Genomic DNA, 20,101 nt, shown 5'->3' on the forward strand with positions numbered 1-20,101 from the left:
CATTTTTTAAAAACAGCCTTGGCCGTTCGATTTTGCCTTACGAATACTCTTGTACGCGCTCTAGTTTTTAGCTTTCACAGTTAGCAGTCACAATAGCAAAAAAAAAAAACTATCCAAGAGCCTCGCTGCAGAAATACAATACGACTATCGTACTTGAGAGGCTTCGCTGACACTTCTGCGATCACCTGTATATTCTAGACTTTCTCAGATTGTAAAATATTGCACACGTATTCGAAACTTTTAATGGCTTTATTACCTTATATATCGTATGCATATTTTAACTGCCGCATATATAGCTCACTGACATGACTACATTATTCTAATCTGAGCTCTAACGTTATGGTTATCGGCAACGTTTTTATTAGCTAGACTTACTTAAATTTCTCTATTATAGGATTATGGCCCGCAAAACAGAGCCATCGTAATGAAATTCAAATAATTTTTCTAAGCTGGTTATATTGCCTCATTTTAATGATGTATTACTTAAATGGTTAACTAGGTGGCGCTAATGGTATCTCTTTTTACCCACTTCTATACTGAGCAGTCACGAAATGCAAAGACGTATACATATCTAATTATTTTTTATTATTCGCTTGTATTATGATTTCTTACAGTATATATATTTTCTTCTACTCATCACGCACAAACTCTATAAATTAACGAGGCGCAGGATGCATAGCAGGAGCGGAGCATCTAGCCTTCGGCGTTTAATAAATATTTCTCGTTTCATTTTTATCCATTCGTAGTGTGCACATAGGAATAGATATAATAGAGGATAATATGACGACTGCTTCGTAACTTTGTACCGCTAGTGCACACAGAAGGAAACACTGATAATTGTACTGTTCGTAATTATGAAACTGAATTAGATTATCAGAGATAATAAAACTTAAATTACAGGAAAAAGACGCCGTGCATTTTTCAAGTAGATATAGAAAAAGTGTGCTTTACGAGGTGCTCCTCTTGTTGTTGTTCTATGTTTTTCTATTATTGATTCTGTTTGTGTTTTGACGGATAATCCGCTTAACGCGGTGGCGCTAGCTGCCGGAGAAGGCACCTCGATACTATTGCCAAGTGAGTGACAATACTTTTTCATATACGCGTTATAAAATCATATACATAAAGATATCTAATATATATATATATATATACTTTGTATGTAAAGGAAAAAGATAAAAATACAATATAGTCCTTTACCTCGTCCTCTGTACCTTTTGTATATTTTATGCATATGCCTGTATTTGTATATATATAAATTATAGAGGGCTAAAGTTTTACGTTGATTTGCCCTAAATTTAGGTATACTGGTGAATAAGAAATAACTGTCACTTGAATCTGTGACTTTGAGGCTATGAGCTGGCTTGGGGGCACCGTGATTTATTCATCTGCTGTCGCATGATGCCTTCGCCAGCGATTTTTAGACAGATGGTAAAATAATTGAGTAGTACGGTTATATAGATAACTTATGGGCCAAAATTCGTCACAGAAGTACACGAAACTAATTATCTGGTGACAATTCATTGAATAAATATGTTTTATCTACCACTGAAGTTCAAAAAGTGATGGTCATAAAGAAAGAACCAAGACCGCCATTGTGCGAAACTTCGTCTACTTGGTTTACAGACTCTGTTGCGTTCGATTCGGAATTATTTCCCTCTCCAAATTGATTTTGCCATTATTACTTACTTTTAAGCGTTACTGAACTTAATACAAGTAAGAAAAGTAGAAGAGCTACCCCTCCCCCCCCCCCGTTTTGTCCTTAGCTCATGAGTAGGGTATTTGTTTTAACGGAGTTCCCGCGGCGGTGTTTGAATGTAGATGATTCGATTGTAGCGACACCATCCTAACGCAATTTACATAAAAAAACTGACATAGCACAACCGTGTCTTGAGACGCATCGCACGAAATTAGAGACGGTAAAGTAGCTCGTGTTGAGATGCAGATCCACACGAGTCGCCGGTGCAGTTCGCTAGATTTGCGTAATTAAACGACCCGTTTGTCGTTTCGATGTCTGGACAGGTAACTGAGCCATCGACTTTTGCTAGACACGGTGGTTTTTCCTTTCCTGGAACATGGTTTTTATGGTGGCCAATTTACTTAGAAGTGTAAAACAACTATAATAATAATAATAATAATATTGAACTAATAATAATATTGAATAACAATATTGTAATATTGAACTTTCCAAACAAGTATTACTTTATTAAATATCAAAAAAAAAGAATTTTTGTTTTCTGTTAATACAACGAGATCATTTCTGCAGTTTCCACGACTAATACATTGTTTGTGTATTAGAATGAATGCCATTAAAATGCCTTTATTAAAATATTGTTGGATAGTATCTAAAGTAAGGCAAATACTTCTAATAGCCCGCTTTTCCTACTCGACTTTTACATTGCTTCATTCTAAGTGTTCTGAGCTTACCTTCGCCATCGCCATTGGTCGTAACAACATTAACTTCAGGCGCTGTAAAGTTAATAGGCACTTCTGTCGTTGTTGAAGGAGCCGCTGAGGAGAGTCAAACAATCAATAATTATTATTAGTCTTTTATATTGACTTTACCTAGAATGGTACATTATACGTCAACGAATGAAGAACGCTTTTATATTAAGCAGCATTTGGACTACTACCAATAACCGTCAAGTTTCAAGTCCATTCAAGTTCAGCTTTGGTATAGGACAATACAAGTTGGTAATCAAGGGATATTGAACAACGAAAGGCGGCGAAGTTTTTTAGCTCAATTTAGGACCTACGTGTGTCGCAGAGTTTCCCACTCCATCCGGGCAGACAGTTGCATTCCCATGGTTTATCAGTGCAGCCCCCATGGACGCATCCTGGATAGGGGACGCATTGTGAACAACGCGATCCGGTCCAACCAACGCGGCATCGGCACTCGTCAGGCTTCTCGCAAAAACCGTGCTCCGGGTCACAATCTACCGAACAGGTCGCTGGTATTTGAATTTCAGAAAAAGCATTGAACATAGCTTAAAATGGGTCGTTCCTCTAAGAATACATGCAACGCACATATAGGAACTATATATAGAGGGATATTTGACGCACTCTCATGTTTTCACTAACACAGACATCAAGGAATGCTGAAACCAACCATACAGTAAAATATAAAGTACAAATGTACCACCGATCTTTTTATTAAACTAGTCAGCTAGAGTGAATCGTCGAAAACGTTGCCTCTACCTGAGGGGGCTGTTATTTCTTTCCCATTCAGCTGTCCTCTGTTTATTTACTTTGTTTACTTCTATACACGATCCCAAAATGCCCTCTCTGCTTCTTCATTGTACAGTGAACAGAATGTTATGTTAAATTTAGGGTCCGACAATTGAGGCGCCGGAAAAAAAATAACCATGAGTGTCGCACCCCGCGCGGACGGGCTAAAGTTTATGAGGACCCATTTAAGGCATTTTTGAAGGTAAACAATCTGAACTGGCAGAGAAAATTAATTACAGTCCTATAAACACTGACATCATAGATCTAAGGGATTTACTCAAGAAGTAGGAGCTTGGGCTCTTCAATGGCAACTTTCTGCACAGAATTGTCGTCCCCGATAACGAAGAATAGTGGCTGTACGTTAATTACACTGTAATAATGTGTAGTTCCAGCAGGGGCCTCTAAGCCCAGGATCAAGCTAGATTTACATCTCGAAAAAACGATTTTAGCTTGGTGAGGGTGGAATAATCTTATGAGAACAAAACGGCAACAAGGCTACATATGAGGCCCAATCGCATTGATGGAAAGAAGCTATCCGACAGAAAAGATCCGATATACGAGTACAACCCGCCATGACAAAGGTTATGAAAGTGACCTTGCCAAACTTCAGGTAGGAGATTCTTTGGCACCATATTCTTCACACAGTTCGTTCCGATCTTTTAGTTAAAAGTTGTGGCCGTAGCTGAACAAGAAGGCACACATAAGCAGGCTGATTGTCTTTGCAGATTGGAACTGTCGCGGAAAGAGACAGCAAGGTTAACTTGTGATGAGAAGTTTAGAAAAACGCCGCTTTTTTTGTTAGCTGAAAACTGAAAATTGCTCTTTATCCGACCCAATACCTGTTACTTCTATAACTCGTAATCTCGTCTACTACCGAATTGCAAATTTCAACATGTTATGTACAAAGGCCACTACACGTGATTAAATACGTACACTTACGAATGTGACAGAACAGGCCTGTCCATCCAGGTTTACAAATGCAGTCGAGAGGCTTTGTGCACGATCCATTGATGCAACCTGGAAGGGGCTTGCACTCCTCACAGTTTGGACCTTTCCACCCAAATCGGCAACTATCCGAGGTAGCAATGTATAAGTTAAAAAATAATGAGTGAAATTAAAGCTACCGCTTTCCATTGATTCACTGCTTCTACGCAGATTCTTGTGGCCTTGGGAACAAACGTAATATATGCACACTTCTCATCAAATTCTTTCGCTGAACTACTCAAAATCAACAGTTTTAAATATGACTCAACATTAATTTATTATAACTGAATATAGTGACGATTAACTTACGAGCAGGTGTCGGGCTTGTCGCAGAATCCACGGGTGGGATGGCATTCTGTTTTACAGATGGCTATTGAACGAGAAAGAATCACTTATTTTCTACTGATGAACCTAAGCATGATTAGGACAAAGCTAAAAGCACTGACGTTTTCACTTCGTGTACGTACGTTCAAGGCCAACCTATCAAACCTAACGTATGTTTTTCATCAATGTTTGTAATTTAAACTTTTGTAGGATAAGATACACAGAAGCTGCCAAATATATGGGCACTGGGTCAGCAGCAGTAATCTGAATCTTAACCTACCAGATAAAATTTTCTCGTTTTAGGTCTGCATATTCAACCTAGCTTTAACAATGTTTTCAATTTTTATTGATCCGAGTTGTTTATACGAGTACGTATAGATGCACTCCAAAACGATCGAACACTCGAAAAGAATCGATACGGAAACTAACGGCAATGATTGCAAAACGTTACTGTGTGAAACATCTTTGAATGATGCGTCTAATGCAATGTATGCTATACACTACGATGTCCATATATGACAAGCATCAGCCGTGATTAAAACGGACCTTGGTCCTCAAGCGGTGTTTCGATAAACCGTTTCACTATCAACCGAAAGCCCAGCACTTACGTCGCTGACAAAACAGTCCCGTCCATCCAGACTCGCAGTTACATTCGAAAGCAGTATTGCACGATCCGTGTGCACAGCCAGGTAATCGCGAACACTGTGTACAGTCGGCACCCTGCCAGCCGAGTCGACAGCGACACTCGCCAGGTTTATTGCAGAAACCGTGCTCGACGCTGCATCCATGACGGCAGACGGCACGCTCGCAATCCTTACCGCTCCAGCCCTCTAAACAGATCTTGGCTCCTCCCTCAGTGCAGTTGAATCTATCAAGCAATACGTTATTGATTTTTTTCATCTATTTTACCTTTTAACGTTAAGCATCTAACCTTCTAAAACGCGAATCCGGTATCAACAATGCGATACAAAATAAGATGACGGTTAGAGGAACGAAGTTTGAGCTTTCAAGTCGAATTGAATAATTATCATTTTATTTTACTATATAAAGGTTAGTATAATGGTTTATTGTAGTTCGTGATGTCCAACTAGATGGTAAGGACATTTTTTTATGGTAGCATATCTGGCGTACCTGGCATTAACGTCGTTAGGTTCTGGACAAGTATCTGTACATGTCGATCCCGTAAAGCCTTCTGCGCATTTTACCCGAAACTCCACAGAAAGGCGGGCTCCTTGCCGAGATTCTTCGCGCCATGTATCAAAGCCACCATTTGAAAAAGAAGGCGTTATCGTCACTGCTGCAGCACCGGCTCCAGACAATGTCCCGGTTGGGTTAACTGCTGTCGTAGCAACCATAAGGCTCCTCCGGAGAACAAATCTACAAATAGGAAAAACATATATTATATGAGTATCTCGCTTTATTTAGAACCCATATATACTACACTATGTATTATATCTATCTGTCTCTCAATCTACTTTACTTTTTGTGGACTACATGTCTTCAGCTACCGGCTTGTCTAATCCAAATCGACCCCTTAAAGGAGACCCACTGGGCTGATTTTTTTACCAGTTGCTAGAATATTTTCAGGCGAAGAGTTCTGCGTTACACGTGGTACCCTTCCTAGACCGATCGTTCTTTTTTATGCCATATAGAGCGGTTTTTTGAAACCGACTTGTCGGCGATGTCGAGGCCTACTAATCTACCATGCTACCGAGTGCGTAACGCTGCGTCTTGCAGTGGCACCACTGTCTTATATTAGAACGTATCTGGGTGAATGGATAAACACCGTCTTCGCCTTGTGCTGTATGTCCTGTTTGGCGCTTATGCTAGACAGTGAAACAATCAACAACGTGCGCTGACCATTCGACTGCCCAATCATATTAACGATGCTGGATAAAAATTATGGAGTTCTCGAAAAGAACCCCTATAAACTATGTAGGCAACGCAAATGATCATGAGAGGTCGCACACTTCACGGTAGAATGAATACGTGGATGACCCGAGTAATCGCTGTTGACTGCGTCGCGACTGCCGCAGCAGTTGCAGCCAAGATAATCCGCAGCCCGAACCAGACAATCATTTTTTTATTACAAACAGGAACACCACAAATCCCTGCCTAGCACCAGATAGCGGACAACCTCCATAGTCGCTGTGGCGTTCCTCTGAACCTTCGTTTCCTCACTGCTATCTCTGTTAACGTCAGGATGAGCGCCTAAAAAATCAGGGCTTTACGAATAAGGCGGTAAAATGGCACATTTCTGCTGCACGCAAGGGAAAATAACTTAGAGTACACCTGTCTTCTGAAGTGGACTATTTGTATGAAACTGACATATTTATTGCATCTGTCCTTCAAACGTAGCACAAAACAGTAGATCTACTTCGTACAACGTTACAAATGAATGTCTCATAATTAAACGGGAAACCGTTGGGGCCATTGATCGCACCCTTCGTGACGTATGCAGTAACAATGAACCCCTCTAAAGTACCTTAACGTTGTGCTCCAGTGGCTTTCGCCAGCTACGTCTAAGACTCAAACGAAGTACCGACGCCGACATGGGGGACGCGTCTATCTACCGATAGCACATGTAAAAGTACTCGAAGAAGCGAAAATTGACCGCCAACATGCGGCTAGATACGGGCGACGCTTATTAGTTCGAGCACTTATTAGATTTCGGTAAGAACGTGTATCCTATAACCGGCAATAACGCTATTGCACTCTTTCACAAAGTTGTATTCCGGCAGGATTCAATTGTAGAATGTATCCATTTCTGGTTTTTCCGACTATTATCCATATTGACACGTTCTCCGAAAAAGACACATTAAAAGAATCGTCCAAGGTATGAATACTACTTGGATCGAAAGATTACGTACGGTATACCACACGATCGATCAAGTAAAGGGTAATGCAAACGGGGCAAATCCTCGAGTCCGTCGGGTCTGTACTTTCTGTCTAGGTGCGCGGGTTCGTCTTACTTAAACGACCTTTAGAGGGTGTGGATTGAGCTGATTTTTGTGGATAGCTGGAGCTGTATCTTGAAAAAGGCTATGCATGAAATGGAGTCTACCGGGAGTAGTCTTCTGCATCCCATAAAGAGTAATGTTAATTTAAATGAACTTATCAGCTTTAGCATATAGCTTGGTAACCGTTGAGATTTTCTAGAGGTTTATATTGGAAAATTATAGTTTTTCAAGTTCTACAAAATGGGTGCAGCATTAACGTTAAAGAGGGGTTTAGGTGTAAATCAGTGATTGCTGAAGTCATTCATAATTCTACTTCTTTCCGAAGTGCGGTTTCTTTTCTAACTGGAAGGGAAGTAACGCTAATTTAGTCCAATTATGAAATAGTTAGTACGATTTGACCCATATCGGCATATATAATTGTTATTCTTCGAGCGGATAGGCATTTTTTGGCAAATACAATTAAAATGGGAAAACAGGATAAAAGCAACAGCCTAGCAAGATTATATCACTTACCCGATTTGAGCACAGGAATAACTGTAGAAGGAAACGGGAGTGATTTAGGTAAGATCTCAGACTGAAGACGCGTGCACCGGTGAAGGTTAATTCTACACGTACAAATTATGTTGTTCTATATTATTTTTTAAATCGACTTTAATTATAGCTTCGCACAGTAGGATATATGGGGCGTATTAACAAGTTAATTGCAATAAGTAAAGACGATATTGGGACGTTGTGATAGGTAAACGGAATCATTTCAGCAAAGTTTCTCTGAAAAAGGTAATGCAGTGACTGCACCGAACCGTGGCAGATCACTGACCTCAAGTAAAAAAGGAATTAGATCAAAAAAACACGATTACTCTAAGGAGGAAAATGAAACGGCATAATAGAATTAATATCACTGAGTTTCAAAAGAATTGCACTCATATATACAAGTGTAAGTTTGGAATACGACAGTGATAGTTTATGTCAGAAATTGGGGGCAAAACGAGCCGACGAGGTCACTGTAGCGTCCAATGGAAGCACGGAATACGCAAAGCAGAGATATTGTGACGGGGTAGGCATCTCTGATAGACCAACTGAACTCGAAAAATAAAATAGGTTAATAAAATTGGCATGGGGTCATTACAACGGGGTAGTTACGACGAAACCAGTTTTTACTAAGTGTACGCCAAGTGTCACGCAAGTCGCATTGGTGGAATATCCGGCTATCGGGTCCCTTTTTGGAATGGCTATTTTTGGGTTCCTTGTGGGATTAGTTTGGCGTAAAAATGGCGAAAAACCAAATGTGGCATTTGTTATTTACAAATGGCAATGCAATGGAAATCTGCTCCGAGCGAGCTTTAAGCGGGCTTTTCGAGAAAACTTCTAACAGATATCAATCGGAAAGTTGAAATGAGTTTCTGTAAGACACATTTTTTCAAAAGTAATCTCTGAAAGATGTGTTGAGAAAAATACACAATTTTTTCTATGTAAAGTACCACTTTTTCGACCGTTTTACTCTTCACCGAATCCCGATCAGGTGACTAAAAATTCTATAGGGCTTGATAGGAGTCGATTGGTTGTATTACTTCACTCATGTAACGATAGCAAAAAGTTCTTAGGATTATTTCTGTGAATTTCGGAAAGTTACGTTACGTCGAACAGAAATTGAATACCTTTATTTAAATGAGCTAAACAATAATAGGAAGTTACGCGGGTGAGATAACTGCAATGGGATGACTGTACCATAGTTTAAGCTAGGTTGAATGTAATATTAATGAATGAAGTTAGTTGAACCTATCAACGTGAAATACGCGCAAGACATTGTTCCATTTGGGTTTTTTTCGTCCAACTTGAACTGACTTCGTATAGTCGATGAATTCATCTGCTTTTGGGTGGGTCGTTAGGGTTCAACCCTGAAAAGTGGATGTACGATAGAACCAATTCCATATTTGTTTTCCGGCGGAGTTTATTTTACTTCTGTCGTAAATTTTGTCGAACTGATCGTTTTTTTGCTGCGTTTCTTAAACAGTTAAGAATTTTTGAAATACGTTGGAAATGTTTTTTCAGCTCGACGTGTGTAATATTGAATTTTATTTTCCTTTTTAATTTTTTTTTTACTCACCTCGTACCAAACATGGTTATTTTTGTGGAAATAGGTCGTAGTTGCTGAGATATGGATCGGGAAAAAATATGCAAATACTTTGTTTGCGGGTGGCAGTTCCTCCTCAACAGGGCGCCATGTTAACTGGATTAAATTGGCGAAATTTAAGAAATCTAAATCAACTCGACATATATGATTAACGTTATTTGGATTGGATAATTTTTCCCCATTGAATGTAATGTAAATTTTAGGAAAGCCGACGAGTTATTTTGCTCGACAATTGTTAAGAATTTGTGGAAAAAAGATCTTCGGATTTTTTCGTGTTCGAAACCTTTACGAAATGGGAAAAATGTCTCCTCTTTATGTTATCACCGCTTGATGTCAGGCTTGCGAAAGCGTAACAGGCCAGATGAACGAGGGTACTGCAACGGGGTAGCTGTTTGTAAACCGTAAAATTATTTCATCCAACGGCATAATAGACACGATGGCGAAATTATGGCTATGTTTGGTTTATACAGATATATATATATATATATATATATGAGTGCAGATGTGTGCAGTCAATTCTCTTATACTTTCGTGTTAAACTTTGTGATGATCGTTTGAATTGAAAAGCGATATGGGCATGAATATGTGTTGTGTAGGCGGAGCTGTATCCTCATTAGTATTAGAGTTATTTTTGAGAACAGCACACAGCACACACACACACACACACACATACACAGATGTTTTTAGAGTGATTTTTTTTAATTGATTAAAGATGCAAGTAAACGCTTACAAACCTGGCCAAAAGCGCTCCACCCTGCTGGTCAGCTACTGTTCGAGAGATTGATACGGATGAGTCTGTACGCCGTTTTCCTGTTAATAAGTATTAAAGGTATCCAGTTGACATGTCCACTTTTAAGCAAAACAGAGTTATTACATCATATACGCTCGATTGGCAGTTTATTTTGGGTTGGGTATTTGGGGTCTTTATTTTGGGAATCGAATGTTTCGCTATAACAGTGAATCTCTGTAGCGGGCAGAAGGCAAAGCGCTTAGTAGCTCTCTGCCGAACCAATTGTTCTAAACGTGAAATTAGTACTATAATGATTCTTTTAATTAATTTCTAATAATTAACGTTTTCAAGTTAAAAAAATTGCTTGCGAAGTGCCTTGAGATACGTTCGCGTATACTTAAAATTTGAGACACGTCTGTGTCTGTACAGAACTTCACCTTATATCTTACGCCTTATTTTTGTTGATTGTAAGTGATAACATAAAGTATAATCAAGTAGCGTTGGCAAAACTTGCAAATTTTATTAAAAAAAGATAATAATTTTGCACTACACCCTTTGCGACAGCTAACATAAGGCCAAATGAAGCATACGCCTATGTTTAAAACAGGCTCACTCTTACTCCATCTATATAGCGGATTTTCGTAAAATGTTTTCAAATAAAGACGTATCATAAGCTTGTTTGTTACCTGCAGTTGATATAAAAGAACAAACATTTACAGAACAAAAAAAAAGTATGTAAATCGAACAGTATGTGAAGAGGTTCCGTGCAGAAAAACCTCTGAATTTTTTTTTCCATTTATATAAACATCTTTTTATAATTTTTTTAATACCCAATCGTATAGATACACTGAGAAAATATCAGCCTTCAGATAACGGCTAAAAAGACAACAAGCATAAACGAGATAGGACTTTTCGTGGTTGCGGCCTAAATCAATTTCGATACGTGTCTGCCATCGGAGAAACTGAAAAAACAAATTTTGCCACTCCTAATGTGAAAATATGGTTTATGTTAACTCTTGATTCTAGCTAGAACCAATTAGATTGGCATATTATTTGCTCTTTACACGAAGATAATAGCACGAGCTAGATATCAGAATTTTCGTTTTTGCAATGGGGACTTAAGTTTTCTTTAACCAGCTTTTTATGGGTCTGAGCCACGCTCGCTAAGCTTACCCATAGAGAAGCGGTCAGGTAGGGTTAGGATCGCACGAGCTGCCCATTCAAGACCCGCAAGGGCAGCGTTTCGAAGAGATTCGACAAAGATTCGGGGTCTTTTACGACGAGCCAAACGGTTACTCCGTTGACGGAAGCTCTCACTAGAAGCACCAGGCACCGCATCGCTTCCGTTTGGGGCTAGCCAAGACTCCAATGCTAATTCGAATTTGCCCTGAAAAAAGTATTCGTAGCATAAATTGTCAATGCTGTAACGCTGCGGCACCTTTATACTATATTCAAGGAAGCGAGCATTTTGGAAAATGGTATTTATAATATACTAGGACCCTTTCTTGTGAAGTAATTAATAAACAAAAAAATTACCCTTCAATTTTACCCGAATATGTTTCTTCTCCATCAGAGTTCAAACGAAACTTACATATATGTCTGTTCATTTTAACGTAGCCGTATGAGCAATAAGGTCATCATTAATGGAGTTCATTTCATCTTCAGTTGTTTAGAAATCAGTTAATGTCTACATGTCAAACGTAGCACGGGCGGATCTAAAGTACTCTTTTCTGCCAGCTAACCTTTCCATGTTAAATCAGCACGCTTTAAATAATAGAATTTCTCAATAATCGCATTCCTATGCATATAATAAGGTAGAAGTTAGTTTGCATACTCAAAAAACCGATCAGTAGCCTGGCATCATCACGGAATCGGTCGAAAGTTAATGTAAAGAGTCAAGTGCTGCGCTGACTTACCATCCTTTACGACGAGTAAAAATTTTCTAAATTGAATGCCCACTGCCGTCACCACACGAATGAAGACTTTGCCCTTTTAAACACAGAGCAACCACAAGGCAACGAAGCGTTTCGAGTAGCTTACTGAGACTGGAAGGACGTGCTAGCATTCTAGTTTGACCAACCAATATGCCCGTTCCCACGAAAAATAAACTTGTTCGTAGTAGAAAAAAAAAGGACGCAGATCTAGCTAGGTTTATAGATTTGGTCTGCATTCGATTTGACACAGCAGTGATTATAAAACAAGATTTCAGAGTAGAAAAATTAGTACATTTAGTGCGGTATCCGCATTATGGTCGCGGTAAGGCATATCAGTACTTGGCCGGGCTGATAAATTATTGCGTCGATCTTCAAGCGCCAGTCTTATAGAGAATCCATAAACAAGACATTCTCCTTAAGGAGCTACATATTGATTAGAAAAGTTACACAACGCCAAAAAGATACGCATGAGCGAAATGCTCAAGATACCTATAAGTGCGTAAAATGATATACTAGTTGCGACATATTGAGGCCTCTATATGTGACTACCGGTTAGTCATCAAAGCAAATAAAAGAACAGCGACCACGCAGGAAGTTATGTAAATGTAGCCAATAAATACTTATTAATGGGTGGCAAGTATAAAAACTAGGTATGCGAATAGAGGCAAATTCAGACATCTAGCAAATGTGCACTGAATAACTTCAAAAAGTTATTACGAAAAAAACGACGTACCGCAAGCGACAACAAAAAAGGACTGCTAAAAAGAAAATAAAATATATTGAAAATTAATCGGTTTTGAGTGTAGTTAGGCTTTAAGTGCGTATGGACAGCTATGATTTTCAAGCAAAATGCTATTTCGCAAAAAAGATTACTACTCTCAGACAAACCTGAACTTGGAACAACTAATGGCAGAAAGTGCTGTGTCTGCAGACAAAACAATTATAGTCGAACGTGTTTTAAAATGCCTAAGGTTCGAAGAGACAACAACGCCTGACGCGAAGTCAAAGACTAGTCAGTTAGGAAAGTAAAACGTCACAGCTTCCGAAATACTAAAAATGAATTAAATACGAGGCAAAAAGAAACACTACGCTTATATGTCGATTACTCGATTGCTAACATGACAACCCTTTGTTCAGGATGGCTCAGCATAGGTTTTCAGTATCTTTGTAGACGAAGCCTATATCCACACAAATCGAGTATTCCAAAACAATGACGATAGAGATTTATACGGCAGAGGGTTTATATCGAATGATAGGACTGCCTTTCGGGACAAATAAAGCACCTTTATATACTTAATCCTTTGTATACTTAATTCCACCGCTAGTCTCGCCAGTCAAAGTATCATCTATAGCAATTGCAATGCAAGTTGAATGAAGGTCGTTGCTATACAAACTGTCCCGTTTACTTGTCCCTTGTATCTGCCACAAGCACGTTACAAACTGTATCCAATGCCCTAGCGGTCAGAGAATGAAAACTTATTAATGCCTCAAAGACGAATGGAACAAGTAGCCCTAGTCGTATGACCTGGCTATATGCGAATTTTCTGAGACTTGTGAAGCTTGCGTAGCATGTGAAATATGGTAGGGCTAGTATAAGTCACTATACTATTTCCAGCCAGACGCTTACCACAACAGATCATCGTTCAGTGCACGCAGTACTAACCAAACGCAGGGTTTATGCAAAGACGCTATCAACCACTGTATGATGTACGTATCAGCCTGTTTATGCGCACGGGCCAATTCGGAGCTACTGTGTCTTGAAGCGGTGTAGTCAGAGGGATCAGAACTTGTCATCGAAAAGTAGTAGCCCAAAAAAATTTTTCCTTCGCCGCGCAAGAGGACCGCGTGAAAAAATAAACTTTCTTGAAGTTGTTCGGTATCTTCTCAAGAAGACCCTTCTGGGCTTTCGGGTAAACCTCATCACTTGAGATCCATTGGAGTTACTGTCTCTCAAGCATGCATCCTCATCTGAAACAAAGTGTCCTATGGTTTGGCAATGAAAAATGTATGTATATCGTGAGGGACACATGCCTTCAACAGATCAATCGCTGATAGAAGAACAAGGCGGAGTAGACATCCGCCAGCTGAAAGCACTTTCTGCCAAAACTATCGCTATGAAATGCATGCTGACAGGTCTTTTTAGGACATCCGCACGACAGAAAAGAACGGCTGAAAGAAGGAGAGTCTTTGGTGTGCTCTTCTAAATCGTAATTTATGGAACTTAGCAAGCTACAACAACCTTTCGCGCATCATACAACAGCCTGAGAAAAGACCGTGGAGACTGACAACATCGGTAGCTAACATACTTAGTGGGCTCAAGATTTGGAAGACGGTTATGAACAGTAAGGCTGGAGTTACTGTCACCCTGATACTCAGCAGTTAGCGACCATCGGATGCGATAGTTGTGGAGACCCCCCACTGTCCTGTCCTTTTTAGTTAAAAAGTTAATTGAACAGTTCCAACTAGAGCGCGTATGACAAGCTAGACGAAATCAGGATCTAACAGGCCTCCAAATATTCAACTGTTGAAAGCATCGTCTATAATAGTGTTGAACAGGTAGGCCCGGTTAACATGCGGGTAAAGTCAGGTACGTGTATATTGCGGATTCCGCTAAAGATATATTTATTCAAGCTTATTACAAAAACAACGAAGCGTATCGTTGTATGATAGTACGCGCCACACAAGCAGCTGTTACGGCTCAGCCTAATTTCCCTGACAACCAGCCGATGAGAATTTCTCGACATAATGTGGCTTTTAGTCATTGAAATATCTATGTAATTTTAGATCTCTATAGAGCTTGTAAGTATAGAATAAAATACATTCTCTGCAGTGTATTTGAACAAAGTCATACTTATATATACACATTTTCACCACTGTCTATCACGCCGACCGATGCAGGATGCTAGCTAACTTAACCGGTTGGTATTACCACTCTGACTAAAGCTAGATCGTGCTCGTCCAATCCGTGTTTGGTGCAGCTAATTTAGCGCCCTCTGGCACTATACCCATGACCCCGTTGTCCCACTTTCCATTACTCTATCTCTGTGAACCTATGCATTGTTCACGAAATTTCAGTACTTGACGTTAGGCCTAAGCACCTCTTAAAAAAGGTGTTTCATTGTAGCGTCCTAGTTATCCTGTAAATTGATGTGGGAATGGTCTTTTATTCGCCTGTATGGGGTATCGGGATTGCAATTAAGCTGTCACTGTCCAATAGTAGATTTTTGTTCTAATTCCACTGTCCTAAGGTGAAACATAAAGTCTATGTTAGGCAATATAAATAGCTTGATGTTGTTCATTTTGAACTGTTTCCTTAGAAAGCACCACATTCAGCTCTGTAGTGAAACATTTTTTCTAGGGTTCAATTATTGTTTAGTGTATAAAGTTTTACCAACTCAATGATCATTAGGTAAACATAGTTGACGAATTCTTAATTGCTGTTACTGAGAAAGCTAAACAAAAAAGTTACTCCTTTCTCATATTGCAATTAGATCTAAAGCGATATATTTCAGAGTACCAAACCGACTTTTCCAAAGATGGCGTCTTATTCTTTCTCGTCAAGGTGATTCTACGCAGAAAAAGAACGCAAACATCGTTCAAGTTGCTTTTGAGGTGCTCAGCACGTATTACAACATGTTCTATATGTGTAATATACAAACATTAACAGATTTTGCAGTATAGAATAGCACAAGACCATATATAAACATAAATTGAGCAATAATTAAATGTCGCCCTAGCTACCCTATTCGTAATTTTGTTGAAAACTAATATAAGAGATAAACTAACGATTTCAGGGTGAAAAAGCTCGGGAGTTCAATATGGCTAATGAATATCGCACAGAAGGACGCAGGTTGATATTCCAGTTACGTTTTGTTACTTACCGACCATGGCTGTTCGAAGGTAAACGACGTAACTAGTGGAAAACCACCCTCAAACGTGTTATTTGGTAAGAGCCCGCTCACGAACGAGCCGAGTTGGCAGCCCTTAGAGCCTGCATATGATAGGCACGCTTTTACATAAGTATTGCATGAGCCAATATTGTAGGAAGAACTAGCAGAACGCATGGAAGAAATCTGCTTGCTGTTACTAGAACTTGTGCCGTTGTTTGAAGAACCTGCAAAGCTACATGGACCACCGGGTGGTGGTGTAAGCTCAAGTACACGAAGGTGGAATATACCTGTACACTGAGACTCCTGAAAAGCAGACCAAAAAAGAAAGTAGACTACATGTAAAGGAGATATTCAAAGATTACAAAACTTATCGGTTAGAGATAGGCTTTTCTGTTTCTTCCCCATATAATGCTTCGACATATAGCTCCGTAAGTGTAAGCTTGTTAATTACTGCAGGATGGCGAACTGTACTAAAGTTCTAGTTTTTTTTTTTTGTTTCTTTAGCTGACTTATTCAATACTTTAGTATATTTAACAACTGATTCTTTTTTATTTGTCCTTTCCATTGCAGCCTTTAATATAATATTCTGCCACATGGGCCCACTTTGGAACAAATTCGGTTATGAAATGGATTGACATCAATAGAACGTTGGATCATATAATATATATATAGGCATATGGTAAAATATCTTGCTATGGAGTTGTTCGGACTTTTCGGCGTACGGGAAAGTAGCAAGGCTTCTTGACTGCGATAGGTACGACTAACTATACTGCGAGGTCGATTTGTTTAATCGACACAAATTCGTTCACAGCGACAGCAAATATGGCTAAAAACCTTCAATGTCTATATGTTTTTTAAAAAAATTGTAATAATTGCGATGATGCACGTGTATGCGTATGCGGAAGCTCGAACAGCGCAGCTTCTTCTGCCTGTGATAATGTTGAACCAGCCCCCCGTGACGGTCTCAACGAGTGTTTGCACGATAGCGTCATCGAACGACAGCGTCACAGTTTGTCGTTTCTTTGGTACCGCCAGTCGTTTTTACAGAGATCCAGGGCTTGTCGTTTGTGCAGTCTACGCTACTGGTTGGTAACATGCATAGGAGAGGTATGGTCCGATGCTACCCCCCGTTGGCCCGCTGTTATGGCAGTCGAAACATAGGCTTTTCATTATTATGTTTATGAGTCTCTGCTGCTTCTAATAGTCCTCATTCCAGCCATAGATAACGATCAATTCTTGCTTGCAATCAACGAAGAAAAGTGATCAGTTCTGAATCCACGAGCTGCCCATACAGAGATACAAGTAATTGTCAGGAATACCACGAAAATTCAATTCAGTGCGTATAATAGAATTTATTGCTATAACTATAGATTTTATAACGAACACTATGAATTGACGGGGTACTATTGTGTGCGTCATCAACGACGTTCATAGTACTATGCTTCCCACCAGAGAACGTTCTATGTCGCCCTGCGAACAATGAATTTAAAAAAGAGAATAACTTATACTTCTGAAGGTAGCTTATGGATGCCTAAAGACCACTGTTATCACTCAACGTCGAAATCGGCGATAAGCCGTTCATTAATACCTTTAGTACATTTTGAGTTTTTGTAGTAATTAGGTAAACTGGGCAGAATTTCACAAAGTTCGTTCTTTGTCCCGCCTCTGCGTTTGTAGAATCCTTCAACTGTTATCCAGTTAAACGCTGAACGATCTTCCCGACGGCATTAATTATTGAAAGTTCCCACAGCAGGGTTTGCCAGGTACTTTTGTAGGAAGCATCTATGTATATATAGTACGAGTATAGGGAACGAACAAACTAAATACTTGTATCGAATAAATGAACATTTCTGACTAAGATTCACATGTTAAGTACACAAATATTCGTAGATATTGAAATGAAGAGGCATACTATTTCTACCGCTATGTAAAGCACCAGTAGACTTACCCTTATTGTAGAGTTAGCTATTCAGCGACTCGACACGTGATCTTTCATACACCTAAACAAAAGAATAATAATCACGTAACCTAGTAGCTGCAGCGTTGAATTTTTTATGTAAGTACGACAATATTTTGTTGCTTTTTTTCATATTATCGCCATGATGTCCTGCTGTTGCTATTGCCGCAAGCGATCGGTACCCGTGACGCCAGCCGGACAGGAAACGAAGTCAAATGAAGCGCTTTCGCCAATTATCAAACATAGTCTATTATCGCCAAAGGCGTGATAATCGTTCTTTCAAAGGCATCTGGCAAACGCGTTTACGGATTATATTAACAAGTAATCGTCATGTCATAAAGGGGAATCGGTTATATCATTTGGATCGGGCTTAGCGTGCTCTGTTCTCGCGCTGTGCGGCAAAATGCCGACAGGTTAGTTTATCTGAACATTTAGTTGCTATCGGTCGAAGATCGAATGAACGTATGGTATTTGACGGAAAATTCATTCATTCAGTTTCACCTCAACAATTAGTCATGGCCTATAATTTTCGTTTATGCTTTATAGAAACTATCATAAGTCCCATGACAATTAAGCCTCATCTAAACAATAAACTATATATATATATATATATACATCTGTACTGCAAAATGCGGAACTAACATTCAAAGTGAAATTGGGCAAGAATTCATTAGAACAAGGAAGAACGTTAAAATAGAATTAACGCCGATCGACAGGCCTAGCGGGTTAACGCCATTAGGTTGAAGAAAGCGCAAATTTTCACGCCAATGGTCAAATTTGTAACCTTCTATGCGGCACCTGTCTGTAGAGAAGCGGACTTAAATCATAAGAGAGTACAAGTTAATGACAGCAGAAGTAACTTAGACTCTTGTCTAGTGGAAACTACTAGCCATTTAGATTGTAGACAGATGATAGACGATATTGCAAAATGGATCCCAAGCATAAGCGACTGTAAGCATCACATAGTATAAGCATACGCAGTCCGTAGGAACTTTATAATAGTATTTGATGAAACCTTTATGAACCTTTCTTAACGGCTCCAGTTTATGGAAATAAGGTTAGGATGTATATATAGATCGCGAATAAGCTGATCCGGCGGCCGTATGATTTAGAATCACCCCCAGTAAAGTTCGATGAAAGACAGTCCAAAAAATGGGCTCGAAACAAAGCGATCTACGAAAGAATTAGCAACAGCTACTGAACTATGTCGGGAAGTGGACGCGTAAACATTTAGAAGAAATATTTCGGGCTTAGTTCGATTTCGAAATAAATGCAGGGGATACGTGGGAAAGCTTTAAAGGGAGGCTGTATCAACGCTTGTCTCCAGAAGAGGCTGGCTCGCGTGGGAATTCTTTCGTCGACAGAGGAAGGCTGCCTATATGTGCGCCGAAACTGGGTGCCAAGCGGTCCCTGCAAGGTGAGTGTCTTTCCCCAATTTTCTTAGCGCAACGAAGCCAATGTCCTCTGTTGGGTCAGTCCAGGTAATGACTCGCACCATTGCTGACCGGAGCGCCCCTAACAAACTGTGCTAACTTCACATGACGTGTGTACTATGCGGCTCGACAATGAGGATCACTCGCCAGCCCGCCACCTCGGATACCACAAACCTTTGCAATGATGCCGACCTCAACAGGGAAGTCATCGCTAGGCATCGATAGCAATGTATGTATGCTTACTCGAGCCAGGTGTCTCCTATTGTTCAGGGTACAAAGAAAATAAGACCCGTATTTGCGCGAGCAACCGAAGCCTCAACATTTTCTGCGTGGCCTCAGAGCTATCTAAGCACAAAATGCGTTTGGCGCATGATAGCAATGCTATTCTCCGGGCAGAAGAGTTTGAATTACGTACGAACGTGATTCCTATGTGTGCTAATTTGCGGGATACGGCCGCAAAAGTATGCCCCTTTCTACTCCACCGACAACGGATATAAACATCTACCGCAGAAACGAGTACTGCTAGAGCAATA

At 39.8% G+C, this 20,101-nt stretch overlaps 1 protein-coding gene across 3 annotated transcripts in view; it reads right to left on the reverse strand.

Annotated features, from left to right (window-relative positions):
* Positions 1–552: 552 nt before the first annotated feature.
* Positions 553–20,101, reverse strand: part of LOC111253575 (uncharacterized) — a 40,417-nt gene continuing 20,868 nt past the window's right edge. The window contains exons 1-11 of one of the 3 annotated variants that reach the window (XM_022813191.2): positions 18,127–18,507; positions 16,170–16,481; positions 11,528–11,741; positions 10,359–10,434; positions 5,665–5,910; positions 5,142–5,401; positions 4,519–4,579; positions 4,159–4,295; positions 2,754–2,948; positions 2,425–2,508; positions 553–2,065 (exon numbers count right to left, since the gene is read on the reverse strand). In XM_022813191.2, the coding sequence (XP_022668926.1) occupies positions 1,908–2,065; positions 2,425–2,508; positions 2,754–2,948; positions 4,159–4,295; positions 4,519–4,579; positions 5,142–5,401; positions 5,665–5,910; positions 10,359–10,434; positions 11,528–11,741; positions 16,170–16,352 (1,614 nt within the window). In that variant the 5' untranslated portion in view covers positions 16,353–16,481; positions 18,127–18,507 and the 3' untranslated portion in view covers positions 553–1,907. Of the gene's footprint in view, positions 2,066–2,424; positions 2,509–2,753; positions 2,949–4,158; positions 4,296–4,518; positions 4,580–5,141; positions 5,402–5,664; positions 5,911–10,358; positions 10,435–11,527; positions 11,742–16,169; positions 16,482–18,126; positions 18,508–20,101 lie in introns of those variants that run through there. The other 2 variants (XM_022813190.2, XM_022813189.2) reach the window with 2 other exon arrangements.

The sequence above is a fragment of the Varroa destructor genome, unplaced genomic scaffold, assembly GCF_002443255.2.
Source record: "Varroa destructor unplaced genomic scaffold, Vdes_3.0 BEIS01000006.1, whole genome shotgun sequence".
Taxonomy (NCBI): domain Eukaryota; kingdom Metazoa; phylum Arthropoda; class Arachnida; order Mesostigmata; family Varroidae; genus Varroa; species Varroa destructor.